Genomic DNA, 22237 nt, shown 5'->3' on the forward strand with positions numbered 1-22237 from the left:
CCAATGCCAATCTCTCTGGCAACAGCTTCCTTCTAACATCCAGTCTAGACCTCTCCTGGCACAACTTGAGACTGTGTCCCCTTGTTCTGTTGCTGATTGCCTAGCAGAAGAGACCAACCCCATCCAGCTACAGCCTCCCTTCAAGTAGTTGTAGGCAGCAATGAGCTCTGTCCTGAGCCTCCTCTTCTGCACTGCACACCCCCAGCTCCCTCAGTCTCTCCTCACAGGGCTATGTTCCATGCCCCTCACCAGCTCTGTCGCCCTTCTCTGGACATGTTCAGATCTGGGAATGAATACAATTCCTTCAGTGCTTTGGCCCTATGTCTTCATTGAAGATTCCCTTCTTTATTCCTTTAGTTGAGTTTATTTGTTTCAGTGCCATCACAAAACTTAACAAGTGCTCAGTAATAATCACACAATTGTCAGAGACGTTTCAGCACACTATTTTTGGGGGTGATACAATTTTATTAATAGCATCTTTCATTTTCTTGTAAGGGAAATAACATCTGGAAGCAAAAGCTTTGAATTTCAATTTTGGAATCAGTTCCTGAAACATACCCACCACTTCTTCACAAGGATGCTGATCATCCTTGGTTCCCAAAAGGACTTACGTTTCATCAGCACCTTGCAGCAGTCACTCAGAGGACTCAGCTTTTTACAGGCTGTATTTGTGCTTTCTGAACAACAACATTACAAGCAGCTTTACAAAGGTCTTGTCAAATCTTGTAAAACATGACATCTGCTTTCCCTCTGTACAAGATATTACCAATGTCTGCCAAAACACACTGACCAGGAATGGCTTCCTACAACCTGCTTAACATTCACTGATGAATGGATGCAACAAGTAAACACTTTGTGAATGCAACATGAGAGTGACTGTCAGGCTTGCAGGATACTAATGCAAGAGGAGTATGTTTATGCCTCCATCTTTGTACTCTTACACTATAGAGAGATGTAAGTAATGCACATGAGGATAAGCCATCCTAGTCTGCCATACAAAATGATGTGCTCAGAGGTGACTGACAGGCTGGATGGGTGGGCAGGGGTCAGTGAGATGAGATTTAACAAGGCCAAGTGCAGAGTTCTACACTTGGGCCACAACAACCCCATACTATCCTTGCCCCCATGTCCCTCTCCTCAGGGCTGCTCTCCAGCCTGTTACTGCCCAGCCTGGATTTATATTTTATTCCTTAACAAAACTCCCAAAGGTAGAGATGACACAACACAATACATCCTTCTAGCTTATCAGAATTTAAATGGGATTATTAATTAAAGGGTGAAAATACTTTTCTAAGAATGGAGAGAATACATTCAGGATAATAAAAAAGGCAGCCTGCTGTGACAACGTGCCCAGCAAACAGAATGAGACAGCATTAGCATGTATTTGAGAATAGGTGAGACAAATTCTATTCCCTTTTGCTCCCTAGCTTAGATTTGCAGCTAAATTATACAGAACTAAAAAGGCATCTTTCTCAGTTTCCTATATGTGCTAGTGTGAGCCTTGCTGGGATATTTTGGTGAGAAGAATTAGACTATAGGCTGTGAAAATGAAACAGCAGTGGTGTCTACTTCACTCGTAGGCTTGCTGAAGTGTATAAAAACAAGAACACAAACACAGATAACAGAGTTGCTATCTGAGCTCTGGGGCTGCATGAACTTCTCTCTAACCTAACCTGCTGTCTGTGTAACTAATCCCTCTGCTTCCTAACCCCCCTGGCTGACCCTCCAAACTCATCTTTAGCATAAGGCAAAGTTTGGGGTAAGGCAGAGGGTGGAAGGGTGGTTGGGAGCCCTTCCTGGGGGACTCTGGTTTCTGGGAGGGCTGCTGTATTAGTTTTTTTAACCGTGTATATTTCTGTATATATTGTAAATACCTGCTTGTCTATTATGTCAAGCTGTAAATATAAAACTTCATTCCTTAACTTCCAGCTCGGCTGAGTTTAGTCTGGGTGATTTTCCAAAGTGTTGGGGGGCAGGTAACACCCAAACCATCACATCAAATATCTGCACATACCTAATCTGTTGGAGGGGTTCCTTTTGAAGAGGGCTCGCAGCAGGCTCTGTGCTTCTGCACTCAGGAACTGTGGCATTCCCAGTTTGGCTCTGAAAGAACACAGCACTTGAAAAGAAAATAGATTTTTCAAAACCTTCTTCATCTCACTGTGCTTTAAAAAAGTGTAATTGGAGTAATCAAGATGGGCAGAGAGGAACTGAGTAACCAAAGGCTACCTAAGTATAATGCAATGCAGAGTGCAGACTTTCTGAAGGGGGGGCTACAAAAAGCTGGGGAGGGACTTGTTAGGATATCAGGGAGTGACAGGACTGGGGGAATGAAGTGAAGCTGGAGATGGGCAGGTTCAGGCTGGACCTGAGGAGGAAGTTGTTCTTCAGCATGAGAGACCCTGGAATGGGTTGCCCAGGGAGGTGGTTGGAGCCCTGTCCCTGGAGGTGTTTAAGGCCAATCTGGATGAGGCTCTGGGCAGCCTGATCTAGGGTAGGGTGTCCCTACCCATGGCAGGGGGGCTGAAACTAGATGACCCCTGTGGTCCCTTCCAACCCTGACTGATTCTATAATTCTAAGACTTCATCTTGCTCTTAACTTCCAGTTAAAGAAGGTTTCACCACTGGCTTCACCAGCAGATCTAACAAATGTCCTAACCACCATCTGCAACTAAAATAGGTAGTTTTTGTTCTGATTTTATGTTTTGTTTTGTTTTAGCTCACTGGAATGAATTTGGGAATCAAGAGGAGTTGAAACAAATAAAACTTTATTAAACTAATTATACTAAACTATATATTGATTAAAGAGAGTAACATTTTTCCATTGAACTGACTCATTTCTACAGAACAAAAAATGTAAGACCTAGCAGAGACAAGCTTCAAATTCTTGTTCCTTCATTTAACCTTAAATGAATGGGAAATCTTGGTCTGCATGTACCAAGTGGTGGTTCTGCCTGCCACAACATGATGGAGAAGGGTACTCAAATTCCTGCCAGTCTGCACACTACATGGAAAATGTCCTCTGGACTGTACTCCTGAACAGAGTCATACATCTGCATACTCTGCAGGTTACATAGCCAGGGCTGCAGGGAGGTGGTAGGGTCACAGGATCACAGTATGTTAGGTGTTGGAAGAGACCCAAGGAGATCATAGAGTACAACCCTCCTGCCAGAGCAGGACAATACTAACACAGATCACAGAGGAACACATCCAGACAGACCTTGAAAGTCTCCAGAGAAGGAGACCCCACAGCCCCTCTGGGGAGCCTGTTCTAGTGCTCTGAGTCACCACCCCTGGAAGTGTTTAAAAGGAGTCTGGATGAGGCACTTAGTGCCACGGTTCAGTTAATTAGAAGGGTTAGGTGACAGGTTGGACTCGATCCTAGAGGCTTTTTCCAACCTGGTTAATTCTGTGGTTCTGTAACACCAAAACATGAGCTGTCCCACAGAAACTGACTGTTATCACCTCTATGTGAATCACAGAAAACTAGATGCATTTCTTTTGCAAGGCTCCCTCAGCAATTCACTTCCTACTCTGAAACTGTAGGCACACATGCAGGCATCAGCCATGCATGTCCTCCCAAACTCACGCTTTGTATGCGCTGTGCTCATTCTTATTCTCCACCTTTCACATACTTAGGACCTGTGGGCTACACAGAGGTTTAGAGGAAGGAAAGCTGTTTCAGTACTCACTTGAGAATGAGTGCCATGGTTTCCTTTCTGTCTTTTCCCTGGAAGGGCAATGATCCCGTCAGCATCTCAAACTGTGGAGTAATAATCATGTGATAAATCATCTGAGCATTGTGTCTGTCTGCATAACTGACAGACACCACATTCACCTCCTGTTTCCAACACAACTGAAAACGTGAGGAAGAGAAATAGTCCAACAAGTTATAGAGCAGAAAAAAAATGATGCAGCATGTCTAGATTATGCAGAACACAAAGAACTAACATGACTGTTTTGTTCAAGTGTCTTGTTACACTGATACTTGGGGTCAAGTTTTGCTGTGTTTGGGAAGAAGTGTCTTATAAGCTGTTGCCTCCAGCACCTGGTTTATGGCCAATGCTTGAGATGTGGTGCTTAGTTGAGAGAACTGTTAGTCTGAATGGGCATTAGATGACACCAAGCTAGGAGCAGGTGTTGATCTGTTGGAGAGAGAAGAGCCCTGCAGAGGGACCTTGACAGGGTGGATGGGTGGGCAGAGGCCAATGGGATGAGATTTAAAAACGCTAAGTGCAGGGTTCTACACTTTGGCCACAATAACCCCAAGCAGCACTCCAGGCTGGGGACAGAGTGGCTGGAGAGCAGCCAGGAAGAAAGGGACCTGGGGGTACTGGTAGATAGTAGCTGAAGATGAGCCAGCAGTGTGCCCAGGTGGCCAGGAGAGCCAATGGCATCCTGGCCTGGATCAGGAACAGTGTGGCCAGTAGGACAAGGGAGATTATTCTGCCCCTGTAGTCAACACTGGTCAGGCCACACCTTGAGTGCTGTGTCCAGTTCCGGGCTCTTCAATTCGAGAGAGAAAAGAGAGGCTTTTGAATGACAAATACACCACCAGCTATTAAGACTACAAGAAATCCACTACCAATCCAAATATTACCTAAATATCAGTAACAGAATGAGAGTCAGCAATGCTGACAGGAATGTCAAAAGAATCACTGAGGGACTGCGAAACGTTCAGAATTCTCTCTAAAATATGTCCTTTTGATCTATAGTTTACAGGAAAAAACAATAATAACATCTGAGTTTCTCCATAAGGATGTCTCTAACATTTGAAAACTGCTGGTTGAGGAAATGGCCTCAAGTTGTGTCAGGGGAGGTTTAGCTTGGATGTTCGGAGGAAGTTCTTTACTGGTCAGTGGTCAGGCACTGGAACAGGTTGCCCAGGGAGGCAGTGGAGTTGCATCCCTGGAGGTGTTTAAAAGGAGAGTGTGGTGCTTGAGGCTATGGTCTAGTGATTAAGGATGCTAGGATGAAGGTTGGACTGGATGATCCTGGCAGTCCTTTCCAACCATAGCAATTCATAGTGATTAGATGTTGTGCTGAGGGTGTGGCCATCAAGCCAGTTCTTTATCCATCTTGTGGTCCTCCCATCAAACCCACGTGTCACCAGCTTGGAGACCAGGCTGCGGGACGGTGTCAGATTTTCTACCAGAGGGATCTGATCATTTGTACAGCCATCCTTTCACACAAACTTTTGCCTTACCATGAGTACACCAAAAGACCACCAGTCTGCACTCTGTGTGTGTCCTCGTCGGTTGACCACCTCTGGGGCCATGTACTCTATTGTCCCACAAAACGAATATGCTCTCTTGTCATGATCTATAGCTTCTTTACTTAGACCAAAGTCTAAATAGATGGAAACAAACAAACAAACAGACTTGTCAGGTCTGTAAAATAATTATTTGCATTTTCCCCCCACTTTAACTGTTCAAACAAAACACACCACCTAGCCACTGAAACAGGGTGTCCCTGGGCATGGCAGGGTGGTTGGAACCAGATGATCCTTGTGGTCTCTTCGAACCCTGACTGATTCTATGATTCTATGAATTTTCTGGGGTTTTGAATATTAATAATGAAGATTAATATTCATACAGAAATCAGTAGTCATAATTCACAACCATTATTACTTTCCAATACACTAGGATGGCAGGCAGTCAAGCCCGTGTGCTTCATGTCAATCAAGGGTACAGTTTTACCATGAAAGCACCACAATCTAGCTGTACTGCACAGCATGGGTGCTTAATGATGCCAGAGAAGTCCTCTGGCCACTCCTCTCCTGGCTTCTGAGGTTTTGTAAGCAAAATCTGTCCATGCAAAAACCAAGATGCGTGAACACACTGCAAAAGAAAAACTGGCTTGTAGCCGTGGAGTTTTCTGTTCCTCACATACCTGTTATCTTAATGTGGCCCTCTTCATCAAGAAGAATGCTGTGAAGGAAAAAGAAATCATTTATTCACTAGGTGAGCCCAGAGTGTGGTTAACAAACATGCATAAAACATGTTTAAGACAGGTACAGAGATATGCAAGACTCAAATGTAAACAACCCTTCAGTGCATTATATGCTTCTAGAAAGAAAAATGACCCTTAAAATCTACCTGGTCTCGTGTGTGAAATGTGTATGTCCTGTGGCAGTTGCATGGGGAGTCTCTTGTTCTATGGCATATGAAGAGCGAGCACACAAACTAAGCTCAGAAAGAACAGAGTGTTCCAAGCCAATAAGTATCTGCCTCCAGCAGGAGAAGGAGCTACAGGTTTCCTGCTCTCCTCATAATAATAGAAGCAAGCATACAAATAATCAAGGCTTGGGCTCAGTGGACCTAAAATTAACTCCATAGGTAGATACACTCATGCTGAAATGATTGCAGTGCACAATGACTAGTCACAGCCTAACTGAATGGATCTCAGCCCCTGCAAATTTATTCTGCCCGGAAGCATAAATTAAAACTCAGCCTGGAAGCCAAGTTCAAGTGCTCTCATGTTTGCCACCTGCCAACATGTTTTATGCTCACAAAGGCACTCCAACGTTTCTCTGAGAAGAATGGCAGTGGTTCACAAAAAAAAACCAAACCCAGCATTGCTAGTTTTTTATAGAAACAAGAAGGAACACTAAAAGTGAAAAGAATGACTTTTGGTAACTTTTCCTGCATGTAAACACTGGCACAGTAATAAGGGTGGTGTTTTTTACAGTTGTTGTTAGGTTTAGCATACTTCTCATTTTGAAACAGTCTAACAAGGTGTCAGCTATTTTTATATCCCTCCTCTCTTAGAAAGTTACTTTAATTCAATCATTCAGGAAGAAAATAAGACAAAAGTGAAACAAACACATTGCCCTAAACTTTTATGAAAGGTTTTCTCTCTGCTGAAGGGAGGCTGTAGCCAGGTGGAGGTTGGCCTCTTCTGCCAGGCAAGCAGCAAGAGAAGAAGGGGACACAGTCTCAAGTTGTGAGGGGGGAAGTCTAGGCTGGATGTTAGGAGGAAGTTCTTCCCAGAGAGAGTGATTGGCACTGGAACGGGCTGCCCAGGGAGGTGCTGAAGAAAAGACTGAATGAGGCACTTAGTGCCATGGTCTAGTTGATTGGACAGGGCTGGGTGCTAGGTTGGACTGGATGATCTTGGAGGTCTCTTCCAATCTGGTTGATTCTATGAATTGGAAAGAAACAGTCTTCTGTCATTGGTGCTTAGAACAGACTGCTATTGTGCAATTCAGAGGCCATCAGCTGAGTCACTACTCTGAGTTATTGGACTCAATAAAGCATGTGATTGTTTTTAAACCCATGTTTCTCATGTTTTTCTTTTATGTTTTGAGACTGTGACAGAAAACGTTAATGTGTTTGAGCTCAGGTGCTTTTGGGTTTGTGCATAAGAAACCTGGATGTGTTGAAAAGTCGTTCGGATGTGGCACTTTGGGGATATGGTTTAGGGTGAACCTTGTAGAGTAGGGTTATCAGTTGGACTTGGTGATCCTGAGGGTCTTTTCCATTCTGAATGTTTCTGTGATTAAAGCTTTTTCTTCTTGATAGAAGCATCTTTACCTTTATTCTGTCTCCACAGACTTCTTAATGAAGGTTAATTTTTAAGTATTAGCCTATAACATGCATATTAAAATGCATTTTTGTGACTACAATCCTTAAACGAGAGGCTTATGCTTCAGAAAAGAACAGAAGCAAACAATTACCTGCCAGCATGGAAGTAAGGTAAATGTATGAACAGCCCTGGCTCTGAAAAAAGGACAAGGAGGAGTACAGTTCACAGAAATCACATCAGATTTTGCCCCACACCCAGGAAGCCACTGTGAAGAATAGCAGTGCAATTCAAAGGATGTGGGACTTTCCCCAGAAGCATCTATTTTATATTTCACTGATTCCCTACTGAAAATCCATGCTGCTTTTCTCTGCACACAGTGCATGTTTTTCATTCCTTTGCCTCGTTAAAAGCTTTCGTACCTTAACCTCATTAAAGGAATGGAGGCAATACCAACACAGCTATTACTAATGATACTGTCTTGGGGTTAACGAGCCTGAAGCATACAACAGAGCTTCTCTTTCAGAATGTTTGTACAAACAGACAAAATGAAAGAATCCCAGCTTCCTATGGATATGCATCCTATATCCCCTAAACCTCTATCTGCACTTCTTCCCTCTGTCTTGAGTCACCCTTATGTGAGGCCTTCAGCTGTTTGTAGCTTTCTTGTGGCCCCTGGCAATCACTCTTTGGACAGCTGAGTGTTTCCACATTTGCCATCTGCCAACACATACAATAGTATTGCTAAGAACTGAAAATTACACTTGCTGTAAAATGAAAACACTAACAGTGAGAAACAGAGAAGTGTTGTCCCTTCAGTGCTGAGTTGAGAGTTGGACTGGATGATCGTTGAGGTCTTTTCCAACCATACCTATCTACCTACCTATCTCTCTACCTGTCTTTCTAGCTCTATCTCCATCTCTATCTGTCTACATACCTTTCTATCTCTATCTATCTACCTACCTATCATTCTATCTCTATCTCTATCCATTTATCCCTATCTATGTATTTATCTATTCCTATCTATCTATTGATAGATAGATACACAGATATAATCTGTGAATTAGCTTTGAGTGACAATAAGAATCAAAAACCAATGCAGCTGCTTCTAAGCACCCAAATTATGATAAGACATGGTTGTCCTTCAACCACAGAATCATAGAGTCAATCAGGCTGGAAGAGACCTCTAAGATCATCCAGTCCAAGCTAGCACCCAACCCTATACAATCAAGTAGACCATGGCACTAAGTGCCTCAGCTAGGCTTTGCTTCAATACCTCCAGGGATGGCAAGTCCACCACCATCCTGGGCAGCCCATTCCAATGCCAATCACTCTCTCTAGCAACAACTTCCTCCTAACATCCATCCTAGACCTCCCCCAGCACAACTTGAGATTGTGTCCCCTTGTTCTGTTGCTGCTTGCCTGGCAGAAGAGACCAACCCCCACCTGGCTACAACCTCCCTTCAGGTAGTTGTAGGCAACAATGAGGTCCCCCCTGAGCCTCCTTTTCTCCAGGCTAAACAATCCAGCACTCTGATCATGCTTTCTATCTTATCTTTATTTCATGGTGGTTACTTTTTATTCCACCTCTTCTACTAGCAAATCTATTGTGACAATTACAATTATTTTAGCTACGGTTTGCAGGATCAGTTAATCTGAAATAAGATACTATTATTTTGCAGAAGGGGAAAAAAAGAAACAGAAGTTGTATTGTGATTCAGGCTTTCTTTTAAATCAACATTTTGAAACTATAACCCCACTTAAGAAATAGTCTACTTTTAAATGTTAAACTGGGCTATAATCCCATAGATTTTTCACTACAAGATTCTTCCATTTCACTTGTTCAGTTAGAGTAGGTTTACAGGATACTATAGAATCATTGAGTCAACCAGGTTGGAAGAGACCTCGCAGATCATCCAGTCCAACCTAGCATCCAGCCCTTGCCAATCAACTAGACCATGGCACTAAGTGCCTCAGCCAGTCTGGGTTTTTTTCTGTTGTTTCACCAGACACTGACACTTTGTGTTCAGGGTAACTGCCTTAATGCTTGGTCATTCTGCAGTTAATGTATAGGAACTGCATGGAGTTTGGGTTTATAATTAAAGAAGATTTACTCACATTGCAGGGAATTGAAGAACATTATTACAAATACCAACTGAAACCTGTTGACTAAATATAAGTCACTCAGATCCATGCCACTGGATTTTGAAATCACTGCCTCCAGTAAGCTTTCTCCTCCCTCCCCACAATTTCATCTCTGAGGAGCTTATTGTGGCCTTCCAGTATCTGAAGTGGGCTACAAGAAAGCTTAGGAGGGACCTTTTAGGATGTCAGGTAGTGACAGGACAAAGCTAGAATGTTAGGAAGATGTTCTTCACCATGAGGGTGGTGAGACACTGGAACAGGTTGCCCAGGGAGGTGACGGAAGCCTCATCCCTGGAAGTCCCCAAGGTCAAGCTGGGTGTGACTCTGAGCAACCTTATCTAGTGTGAGGTGTTCTATGATCAAAGCCCATAAATCACACATTTAGAAGTTAGGGTTCCCACCTGAACTTTACATTTTATAAAGGGTTTTAATTATTCTACCTTTTTTTTCCCTTCCACAGAACTGTTGTCTCAGTGAGCAAAACAGATAGTAACTCTAGAAGAGTGGCACAGGGAAGAGGATGGCTGACTGGTCTCAGGTCAGATGAAAATGCACAGATAACTGTTTTCCATTTTGCCTTTTCAACATGTTTTGCTGTGACAATGGCAAATCAGTGACACCTTCTTTTCTTAGGTGAGATATAATTTCTTGATTCACTGATCCCTGGCTGGAGACACTGCAGTGAGGTCTGCAGAGATTGTAAGCACTCTCACTTGTAACTGAAGTCAGCAAGAGGTGTGCTTTGAAATGCAAAGTGACACATAATGCTGAGAACACTGAAAAATCAGGTTCTTGGTTTCTTGAATATATTGCTTAGCTTTGACATGTACTTAATTTTCTCCTTGTTTTCTATCTTCTCCTAAACAAAAAAAAAAATAAATGTACAGCATAAGCCTGTGCTAGTTTGAGGTGAGCTGGAATAGTTTGGTGAGAAGAATTAGATGATAGGATATGAAAAGGAAACAATGGTGATGTCTGCTGCACTCATAGGCTTGCTGAGATGGATAAGAACAAGAACACAAACATAAATAAGGCAGTTGCTCTCTCTGGCTCTGGCTGCATGCACTTCTCTCTCTAACTTGCTGCCTAATTAATCCTTCTGCTTCCTAACCCCCCTGGCCAATCCTCCAAACTCACCTTGAACATAAGGCAATCTCTGGAAAGGAGGCGGAAGGGTGGTTGGGAGCCCCTCCTGGGGACTCTGGTTTCTGGGAGGGCTGTTGTGTCTCTGTATTACCTTTTTAACTTGTATATTACTATCTATAGTTGTGTATATTGTAAATACCTGCTTGTATATTGTGCTAAGCTGTACATATAAAGTTCCATTCTAATTTCCAGTTCAGCTGAGTCTAGTCTGGGAGATTTCCATAAGTTGGGGAGGGGGGGGGCGGGTAACACCTAAACCATCACAACATTTCACACCACACCTAGAGGAAGGCCAGATTATATGTGGCAAGTGGAGAACAGTGTTTCCAAAGTCAAAGGCATGCAGATATGAATCACACACTGAGATTATTCACTGAACTGAAGACCACGCATGCAGAGGTCACAACCTACTGGAACAGAGCTGAAGTATTTTTCTATATGCTAAAATGATAGGATAGGAAGACCCTACTGCTGATGGTGAGGAGCTCACTTACAGAGTCTCTCATATAAGAAAGTAGGTAGAGTCTCTGGCACCTTTTGATTTACTATCATGACAAGGAGCAGAAAAGACCTAAAAGCTCACATATTTATGTTTCAGGTCTCTCCACCTCATTAACTTACTTTTCTGGTTTTAGATCCCTGTAAATAATTCCAAGACCATGGAGGTGGTCTAATGCCAAGGCCAGCTCAGCTAAGTAGAACTTGACATCCTCTTCTGTAAACATCACCTAGAAAGAAGGAAGAGAACAACACAGTGGTGGGCTGGCTTGCATTAAAGAGATGTGGGGAATGAATCATCTAACTCAGGAATGTTTGAAGGACCATGATATTGGGTTCAGTTTTCCATAATTTGTCTGAGCTCACATTAACAACTCTTGCCAGATTCTCCTCATAGAACCACAGAACCAACCAAGTTGGAAGAGACCTCCAAGATCATCCAGTCCAACCTAGCACCCAGCCCTACCCAGTCAACTAGGCCATGGCATTAAGTGCCCCATCCAGGCTTCTCTTTTACCCTCCATGGTAAAATTTGATCTGTGAAACACTTAATTTCTTAAAACATGCTGCTCTCATTAGTCTATCAATCTGTTTAAATGACATCATGTCACAAAAGTAAGGTTTTAAGTCCTTAGCCTTTGGAAATGAATCATGTTCAGCTCAAAATTAAGCATAACTTACTTTACTCACTTTACTTACATGTCTCTTACTTTGCTAAAATCATTGTATTTGTTCACTGAGTTCCTCCAAAATAACATAGGGTAACCTCTTTGGAAAAGTGAAATGCTTCCAAATCTGAGCAGAATACACAGCATAAGGAGACTCAGAGATGGATTTAAAAGCCTGTGCTTTGAGAGTTCAAGGAATCTCAGTATAGACAACCTAAGCAGTCACAGATCTAACATTTAGGACCTGATGAGACCTAACTCAGGGCATTTAGTGCCATGGTCTAGTTGATTGCCTAGGGCTGGGTGCTAGGTTGGACTGGATGATCTTGGAGGTCTCTTTTAACCTGGTTGATTCTATGATTCTAACATGAGGTCAACAATTTGTTTTCTATATCTGATACAGATATTGCTAACACTGAAAGCTCTGTTTCAGATGAGAAGAAACTTCTGCAAGCAAAAGAACACTAAGCTCAGAAAAATTCAGATGGCACAAAAACTATTTGGTTCAACTTTCATTGCATCCCAGATGTTATTAAGTTCTCTTTAATTAAATTTCTATATGTACAGCAGTAATAATGCAGAAAGAGAAGCTGATAAATTGGATGCACAAGAGTGAACACTGTGTTTGACAGAACTAAGATGAGTCAACTCCAAATAAATTTTGAAGTGAAATGTAAATATCCACAGTAGAAGTTGCTGTGCTTTTTAAAACATTTTAATTAAATCTCTGCTCTTGGAAAGGGGCAGCCACAACAGTTGATTGCTCTGAGAATCTGCAGAGGGTTGAGAGCAAAAAGGAAAGGATTCAGAGAACAGATGTGTCATAATTTAATGAACAATATTACTGTGAAGGCTAGAACAGAAAAACCATGCACAAGCACAAACTCTAAAAATTGAATTGGTCTGAACATAAACCCAGCATTAATTACCAAAATTAAGTATTTGTCAGGTTCAAAATAAAAAATGCAGAAGAGGAAAGCATTAGAATCACAGAAAATCTAATCTAAACAGATATACCTAAAGCCAAATGTCTCGGAAGACAGAGCACCACAAACAAGCTTTGCATGCCTGCATACTGTAGCACGTGGGATCTGTCTGAAGTCCACTGAAACCAACATCAGTGGACCAAGTCCATAATTAACAAATTTCAAGCAGTTCAAGTTTTCCCTTTAACTCCATCCCTTGAGATATCTTGCCACTAAACAGCTGCAAAGTTCAGGTAGACAATATGAGCTACAAGCAATGAGAAAGGAGTACATAAAAGAACTGCCAGGGAGGGCTGACTTTTGAGTTAGTGAATTGGGGAAAATGTAAAAATTCAAAGGAGTACAAAATCTGAGGTGATGAAGCTGGTAAGGGGCCTGGACACAAACACTATGAGGAGAGGCTGAGGGACCTGGGGTTGTTTAGCCTGGAGAAGAGGTGGCTCAGGGGGGACCTCATTGCTGTCTACAACTACCTGTAGGGAGGCTGTAGCCAGGTGGGAGTTGGTGTCTTCTGCCAGGCAACCAGCAAAAGAACAAGGGGACACAGTCTCAAGTTGTGCTGGGGGAGGCCTAGGCTGGATGTTAGGAGGAAGTTGTTGGCAGAGAGAGTGATTGGCATTGGAATGGGCTGCCCAGGGAGGTGGTGGAGTCGCTGTGCCTGGAGGTGTTGCAGAAAAGCCTGGCTGAGGCACTTAGTGCCATGGTCTAGTTGATTGTCTGGGGCTGGGTGTTAGGTTGGACTGGGTGACCTTGGAGGTCTCTTCTAGCCTGATTCATTCTATGATTCTTGCATCAGCAAATAAGCCTTAAAAATGAAATCTTGATCTCCCAAACTGTGGCATACAATGCAGACTGTAGCATGTCTTTGAAACAGCAATTGGATGGGAAAACAAACAAACAACAAAACCAACAAACAAAGAAACAACAAATCCAACAGGAAATGTTTAATAAATGTACTGGTTTTGTATTTTCAGCCCATCAGCAACTCCCCAAACCAAGAAGAGTGAACACATCTTCCCCTGAAGATGGCAGCTGAAATGTCCCTATCTTGTCTGCATTTGGTGGTTGCCCACATCTCTGAATCCATACCCCAGAAAAATATCAAGGGCTGGGGACATCACGTTGGTGACAGAACCTTGGGGTACAGACAGGCCCTGTGGTGGCAGGGCTGCCTTGCCACAGCTTCTGTCCTGCTTGCAGCATCTTCTCTGAGGCTAACTGCACTGCTTCAAGTAATGTGGGCAGCTGGCTCAGAGCAGCATTTGGAGATGCAGGCAGGTGCTAAACAAACCTAGAAAATCTGATACTCTCTACAGGCATTAGTGAGAATCAAGCTTGGACAGTTTCCTGGCTAGCTTTTACTCCAGCAGCAGCACCTCTACAGGGGCAGGAGCTGCAGAGGGCAGGGAAGGGATAGGAACCCAAGGGTGTGATGGGAAGCAGCAGCTGCCCCCAGACAGGCTGGCTGTGACAGCCAGCCTCCAATCCCCAGGGTAGTGTACGGCACCCAGCCTGCTCCCAGCAGCTGTTGCAGGAGATGGCTCTTTCCTTGTTCACTGGCTGATGCTCCTTGCTCTGGATGCTTGCTGCAGGGGTCAGACCCTGACTACAGACATATTTTCTTTCTGCTTGTAGTGGTTGTGTTTTCTCAGGAGTTCTTTGTCCTTGACCAGGGCAAAATGTATCAGGGACTGGATTCTCAAACTGTTTCTCATCACATCCAAGCTTTTGCTAGCAGTGAGTCCGGGGCTATTTTGCTATGAGAATGAATTTCTAGTGGTTTAGTATGTTGCAATGTGTGAATGGCTTAGTGTGATGTAATCATCACAACAAATGCTATCTGTTGCAATTTGTATGGCATCAATCAAATGCAGTCACTATGAACCCACTTAAAGGTGCAAGATGATACAACTCTGCTACATATACATAGCAGAATAATTCTCAAAGCCATTTTCAATTACCACCAATTTAATACATGTTCTAGAAATCCAGGATAGTGTTCAATTTCTAAGGTAAAAATCTATAATCTTACCTCTTTGGACAGTCTTGTGAATAGGTCCCCTCCCCGCAGGAAATCTAGTATTAGATACAACTTTCCCTCTGTTTGAAATGCTGCATTAAAAAAAGGATGAGATGTTTGAAGTTTGAATCAAGATTAAGTCTTCAAAGAATGAATCTTATTCACTAGCAATATATTATTTACATCATAAGCATCTCTGCCATTTCAGCACTTCAACAACAACAACAAAACCTGCACAGAACAAAGCTACTGAGCTAAGACTATGAGAAAAAGGTATCAGTTGGGAGACAACAATGCATTACTAATAGGCTCCTATCCACGCTAACCATCTATGAATTAACGTTGCCTTCTGCTGCACAAAGCACCAGGAGTCACTCATGGGTAGAAGCAGAAGCTCCCAAGTTTGTGTGAGAGGAGAGCTTGCACTATCCAAAATGTCTTCAGATGACCCTTTACATAATCATAGAATCAACCAGGTTGGAAGAGACCTCCAAGATCACCCAGTCCAATAAACTAGACCATGGCACTAAGTGCCCCATCCAGTCTTTTCTTCAACACCTCCAGGGACAGCGACTCCACCACCTCCCTGGGCAGCCCATTCCAATGCCAATCACTCTTTCTGGAAAGAACTTCATCCTAACATCCAGCCTAGACTTCCACTGGCACAAATTGAGACTGTGTCCCCTTGTTCTGTTGCTGGTTGCCTGGGAGAAGAAACCGATCCCCACCTGGCTACAGCCTCCCTTCAGGTAGCTTTAGACAGCAATGAGGTCACCCCGAGCCTCCTCTTCTCCAGGTGAACAACCCCAGATAATGGGGCTCCTCAAGGAGCTGGTGAGGCAACTCCAGGAAAACACCCCATTCATGTACACATACATACAAATGTGTACTGGTGCCAATTATTAAAACCAGTTACCCTATCGGCTCTATCTGTCACAGCAGATTTTAAGACAAGTGCATTTTGATGGTAGAATGGCTAAAACCTACTTATACTGAAACTGTTCTTCAGCATATATGAAGAATTTCACACAGATAACTTCTATGATATAGTTAGAGACAGAGAGAGTGATTTGCCATTGGAATGGGCTGCCCAGGGAGGTGGTGGAGTTGCCCTCCCTGGAGGTGTTGAAGAAAAGCCTGGCTGAGGCACTTAGTGCCATGGTCTAGTTGATTGTCTAGGGCTGGGTGCTAGGTTGGACTGGATGACCTCAGAAGTCTCTTCCAACCTGGCTGATTCTATGATAAGTAGGCAGGGAGTAAGCTATATGAAATTATATCTAGTTAAAATTCCCCAACCAATGAAAGAACAAACATGAATTCTATTTTATTATAATTACCATAATGAAGCTTGACTATGAAAGGATGATTCACTTCTGCCAAAATATCTCTCTCCATTTTCGATCGTACCCGATCCCGAACTACAAAGAAAGAACAGTAAGAACAGCGACACATTAAGAGGAGCATGGCCATTGGATACAGTACTGGAATGAGGTTCTGTTGATTTGGATTATGTTTCTTTCTCTGCTGATGGTTTGCACTTTGAGCAAATCACTCTCTAGAGCTTTGGCAAAACACTGCCTGGTGTTTCCTTTTCCAGCCTGCCTTGTCTGTGTGAAGAGGCACTCCTCAGGAAGCCACCATGTCTTCCTCTGCAGAGAACTGCCCTAACTGGAAGGGCTACAGTATTACAAACAACAGAAAGGTGATAATGGTTTTCAGAAGAGAATGTTAATGTGAAAATTAAAATAATATATAACTTACTCTCATTTAAGATTAAATGGAATGGACCAGTTTCAGAGCTTGTTGGGTTAACCTTGTGCAAATTAACTCTCTTTATTTTGCTGATGTAGCATTTAAGAGATAACACTGGATAGCACTCTGGAAGTGATTTATATAAAGTATTTTAAGCTTTTGATAAGCCACCCAAACAATCAGTCATTAAGAGAAAAAGTGCTCATTAAAACCAATGTAAAGCTATTTATATTGTGATAACAGAAAGAAAACTACTCCTAGTAGTGGAGAAAAATAGACAGTAAGAGAAAAAAAAAGTTAAAGAAGTGAGCTGGGTTCAAATTAATCAAAACTGATGCTGAATATTTCACAGCAAACACATTTAGCAAAATGTTCAGACACTGAGGAGGATTCAAATCCCCACGTCATAGGCTCTTCATCTCACAGATCTATTTTTCAGTCAATCACAATTTTAAAACCAATTCTGTAATGACAGTATCAAAATTCTCTTCTGCTTTCTTTGCATTAGACAATGCCAATATGCTTTTCAGCTGGAAGCATCTATAAGGAGTGTTATGAGGCTATTTTAGGTGGTAAAGCCTGAAATCTCAGTAAGATTCTGCTCTCAAGCACCTGTATGTGTCGTGGAGCTGCTGAGAAGCTGACTATTTTCACCAATCAAGTAATGAACACACCGTAAGAAAACCACATATTCTGTTGCTGTACATCAAAAATGGATGCATGCAAAACCAGGTCCAAAACAGTTGATGTGCAAATCTTGAATAGGACTAGAGGGACACTTTGATTTCTTGCTATTTTGATGCTTCACCTAGGCCAATAGTGATGCAAGCTTACTAGCTCACATGTGGCTAAAAATCAAAAGGAATCTCAGAATCTTAATCTTATCCCATGAGTAAAAATCTCACACTGTGTGAAGAGCCTTTCTCATGCTATTGATCAGCAATGCTCCTTGGCAGGAGTCCTTGTTGGACAGGTAAGCATGACTTTACACTCTCTGTGAGACATTTCCCATTACTCTTGATTAGATGATAGCCTAACAAAGTGCCTCTGTGTGCTTGCACGACAGAGGTGTGTGAATAAGCTAGCAGAATGGCAGTGCACCCTCCTGTCTCTCATTTTAACCTCTAAACAGGGAAAGTCAAAGCTGTGCATCCAGGTGCTTTGCTAAAGCCTCCTGCACTGTGCCCTGCTCGCTGCTGTGCTGATTACAGGCTGTGAACATGTTAGGCTGTCATGTTGCCCTCCTCTCCACATATATACAGCAGCCACAGGGACATTAAAGGAAAGGCTGTGTCAGCACAGAAGATGTGTCATTCTCTGGAGTCATGGCCCTCTAAACTCTGACCCTAGCCTCCTTCAAAGCTGGTTTCTGAAAAAGGTAATGGGAACCTGTAATCAGGATAACAGTGAGTTTGTGACCTGCCTTCTCCATCTTATAGCATCAAATATTGCCTGATGTAAGTGTTCTGAGGGCAGAAGTTAAGTAGGTCAGATTTTTATTCACCAAAGAAGCTATTAATCATACTATCTAAAAAGGCAAATCCAGATATTTCTCCCAATCTCTTGCTCTTACCCTATTAATCCCACATGCCTGGGCTGTGCCTGATCTTAACCTCCCAGCTGGCTTCTCTAGGGGTATCTACCTGCATGCACCAGCTTACATGCTACAGGGCACTGTGACTTATTACACCCAGTGCTGCACATCCATTGCCATGTTATGCAATGAACGTGGAAGGTTAAATCATTTCACTATTAATTCTGTCATAATAGGAGGGATTTATTTTCTCCTATTCCAGATATAGCAGGACATAGAAATTCCCTTGCTCTTCCCACTGCTGTATTTTTCTGGCATCAGTGCAACACATATTCACTAGGAAAGGCTTTAAGAAGAGATGACACTTCAACATAATATTTCAACATCACACAGCTCTGGCTCCATCTAACTCTGTCATCTTTCAGGCGTAACTGGGAAAGTGCCTCTCTTCTGCAGTCTGAATTAGGGTTTTTTTGTCTCAGTGTTCAGTGGCTCCAGTCTGCTCCACTGAGGGAGTCTCCTTTTTAGTTCTTACATCCTGGCAGTCAGATAAGTAGTAACTTGCTGAAGCATGATCTGAGTTAGTTCTAGCTGCTTATTGAGCCTGCTGAATCCTGGATATGAAGGGAATCTTCCAGGAGCATGGGGAGAGATGGACAGGGTCTGAACAGCTCCTGCAGTTCCAGAGATGGTAAGGAATAATCTTTCTTTGTTTAGTCTCATTGTGGATCAGTGAGCAAGTACCACTACGAATCTCTCCACTTCTGTAAAAAACTACTGTCTCTCTGACAAGGAGATATTTCCGTGGATTCTTTTCTGAGTGAGTCTCTTTTCTCTGATGGTTTTGTCAAATAGCTGCAAAACTGAGAGCCCTGGAGCTCAGTAGCTGCAGGGAAGATGCCCAAGTGGCTCAGCTCAGCATCACTCAGCTCAGGCTGAGTTTTCCACACACAGGTACCTGCCTGGTGCTACAGAACAGCCTCTTCATCTGCACACTCCTTTGTAATGTCAGGGAACATACATTAAAGGCACTGAGAAAAATGCAAGTAACTTGGCTCCCCCATCCTCACTTTGACCACTTGCAGGGGTCTCATTGCAGCACACAGGCACCTTGGGATTACCCCAGATATTTACCTCTGTCATGGAAATGGTCACTGGATCATCTGCTAAACTCTTGCCCTTTCTACGCACTATCAGCCTTTATGTGAAAGGTGAGTTTCACTACTTATCATTTAATTATATGTCAGACAGAGGCAGAGAACATAACCTTGGAGCAATGAGGACAAAGCCATGAATATTGTTTGCATGCTCCTGGACAAACTAGCTCTCCAGGAAACAATTTCTGACATCACAAGACAGAAGAGATCAGAATGTTGGAGCCTGTAATAGCAGAGGAAGCACCTGCTACTGTGAAATAAAAACAGTTCCCATTTCCAGGTATTAATGTAGCATGAAAGAGGAGTGGAGGCAACTGAGGATACACACAAAAATAAATAGAGCTTATACACTTCTGCCTATTTAGCTCTGAACATCAAAGGAGACAATGTTACTATTTAAGTTATTTAACACTGAATGTCTAAGGAGAAGGTTTTATTTAAGGTATGAACTTTTACTTCTTGGGCTGTTTAATTTTAATAACCCTGGAGTACAGAAGTGAAAGAGGAAAAGGGAAAAGTATATTCAGAGCATCTTCCAAGGCCAGAAAAGTTCTTCTCAAGAACAGACTAGCTGTGTATCACAGAATCATAGAATGATTTGGGTTGAAAGAGACCTCAAGGATCATCCAGCTCCAACCCCCAGCCATAGGCAGGGACACCTCCCACTAGAGATTGGAAGAGACTTCCGAGATCATTCAGTCCAACCTATCACCCAGCCCTATCCAGTCAAGTAGACCATGGCACTAAGTGCCTGAATGAGAAAAGAAAACCATACTGCTGCTTCCCATTCCGAAGCTGTCATGATATCAACGTTGGTTGAGATTTAAATAAGAAAATATAAGTTGAATTTCAGCTGATTAACTTCTTGTCCATATGTCTCACTTGAAAACTAACAGTTAGTGCATCTCTAAGCTATGTACACCATCAAATAATGGTGGTGACCTAGGGACAACCAGTGATGCACATTCAATGACACTGTATCAGTTCAGCAGGATGTTAAGCCACCCCAAGGACAACTTTAACAAAACCATGGTCCACAGGAGCTGTAAAGTGGAAGTTTATATTAGAGACATTAATTTAATCACTGTAACAATGATTAAAATGTATAGATAACACACCATAATGGGAAAGTAAATTGTCATATATCTAGTGACTGGACAGCTGAGCTGAAGTCACATCTCTTGTGAAGTCAAACACTGTTCAGCCACTGGTTTCAGTGTTTATAAGTATCTGAGGGCTGGCCAGGAGTGGGGGGGGGGGGGGACAGGTTCTGCTCACTTGCTCCCTGTCATAGGACAAGGAGCAATGGGTGTAAGTTGCAAAAAAAGAGGTTCTGCCTCAACACAAGGGGGAACTTCCTTATTGTAAGGGTCACAGAGCACTGGAACAGGCTCCCCAGAGATGCTGTGGGGTCTCCCTCTCTGGAGCCTTTCAAGGCCTGTCTGGATGTGCTCCTCTGTGATCTGTGTTAGATAGCATTGTCCTGCTATGGCAGGGGGGTTGGACTTGATGATCTCCTTAGGTCCCTTCCAACCCCTAACATCCTGTGATCCTGTGATGCATCAGGGCTAAGAAACAGGGAATCAGACACACAACTATAACAAAGACCAGTGCAGAGGGAGTGAATCTGCTTTCATCCTGCCTTCTGTGGGGATCAGCAATGGTGCAGGGAGCCAATGGCCTGGGGCTGCTCAGCTTTGGCTGCCCAAGCAAATAAATTTTGACTTCCTCCTTAGGTGCCAAACTTAATGTTGACCTTTCCTCTTTTGGTCAACAGCACAGGGAACCAGAGTGTCACAGGAGAGGTGTTTTTCACACACATTACCTGACATACAGCATAATTTTGCTTTGCTCATGACTGCTGTCATCTACCTGTTCATGCCCTGTAAATGTCTCTGACTTACTGATGAAGCCTTGCAAATGTAAACAAAGAACTTGAATGCTCCCAAACACTTCTAGGAATAATTAAATGGCTTCTAAACCCTGTTTAAAAACAGCAGAGTTAGGTAATGGCTGGACTTGATAATCTAAAGCTCTGTAAGGCATCTCCCAGGCAACAAGCAACAGAACAAGAGGACACAGTCTCACATTGTGCTGGGAGAGGTCTAGGCTGGATGTTAGGAGGAAGTTGTTGCCAGAGAGAGTGACTGGCATAGGAATGGGCTGCCCAAGGAGGTGGTGGAGTCACTGTCCCTGGAGGTGGTCAAGAAAAGACTGGATGAGGCACATAGAGCCATGGTCTAGTTGACTGGATAGGGCTGGGTGGTAGGTTGGGCTAGATGATCTTGGAGGTCTCTTCCAGCCTGGTTGATTCTATGATTTTATGATTCTAATTGATTAAAAAAGCTAAGAACAGGGGAAGTTAGAAACCAAATTAAAATAATTAAATCACCACAAAAAAAAAAAAAAAACCAAAACCAAAAACCACAACATTGCAGCATGAGAAGAAAAGCAGCAAATAAAATGATGGATTCAAATTTCATCCTCCTGACTTCCTAAAACTCAGTACCATGCCTCAAGTGGGACAAAAGCAAAATAGGGTCAAGAGCACGCAACTCAGTTTCAAATGTTTCATGTAGGACTTGAAAATATGAGTGATGCAGAAGATGGTATATACACAGAAAAGCATGTACAACACCTTTTTCAAGTGCATGTCCATTCTTTTCGTGTGTTTTTAATGCTGCCTGTTGTAGATGAAAGCAGAGAGCTAGGCTGTAATTTCAAATCCACGCAGCGTACACCAGGAAGACGAAAGCACTTCTGTGCTCACTAATTACTCAAGATATGAAGAAATACAGATTAAAAAA

General features: G+C 42.8%; 1 protein-coding gene across 3 annotated transcripts in view; it reads right to left on the reverse strand.

Moving 5' to 3' along the window:
* The window catches only part of RPS6KA2 (ribosomal protein S6 kinase A2), a 222899-nt gene that overhangs the window by 35313 nt on the left and 165349 nt on the right, over positions 1-22237 (reverse strand). For all 3 annotated transcript variants that reach the window (XM_064158414.1, XM_064158415.1, XM_064158416.1), the window contains 7 exons: positions 16325-16405; positions 15000-15079; positions 11437-11543; positions 5893-5930; positions 5207-5349; positions 3693-3763; positions 2015-2103 (listed from right to left, as the gene is read on the reverse strand). In XM_064158414.1, the coding sequence (XP_064014484.1) occupies positions 2015-2103; positions 3693-3763; positions 5207-5349; positions 5893-5930; positions 11437-11543; positions 15000-15079; positions 16325-16405 (609 nt within the window). The remainder of the gene's footprint in view (positions 1-2014; positions 2104-3692; positions 3764-5206; positions 5350-5892; positions 5931-11436; positions 11544-14999; positions 15080-16324; positions 16406-22237) is intronic.

The sequence above is a fragment of the Pogoniulus pusillus genome, chromosome 18, assembly GCF_015220805.1.
Source record: "Pogoniulus pusillus isolate bPogPus1 chromosome 18, bPogPus1.pri, whole genome shotgun sequence".
NCBI classification, from domain to species: Eukaryota; Metazoa; Chordata; class Aves; order Piciformes; family Lybiidae; genus Pogoniulus; species Pogoniulus pusillus.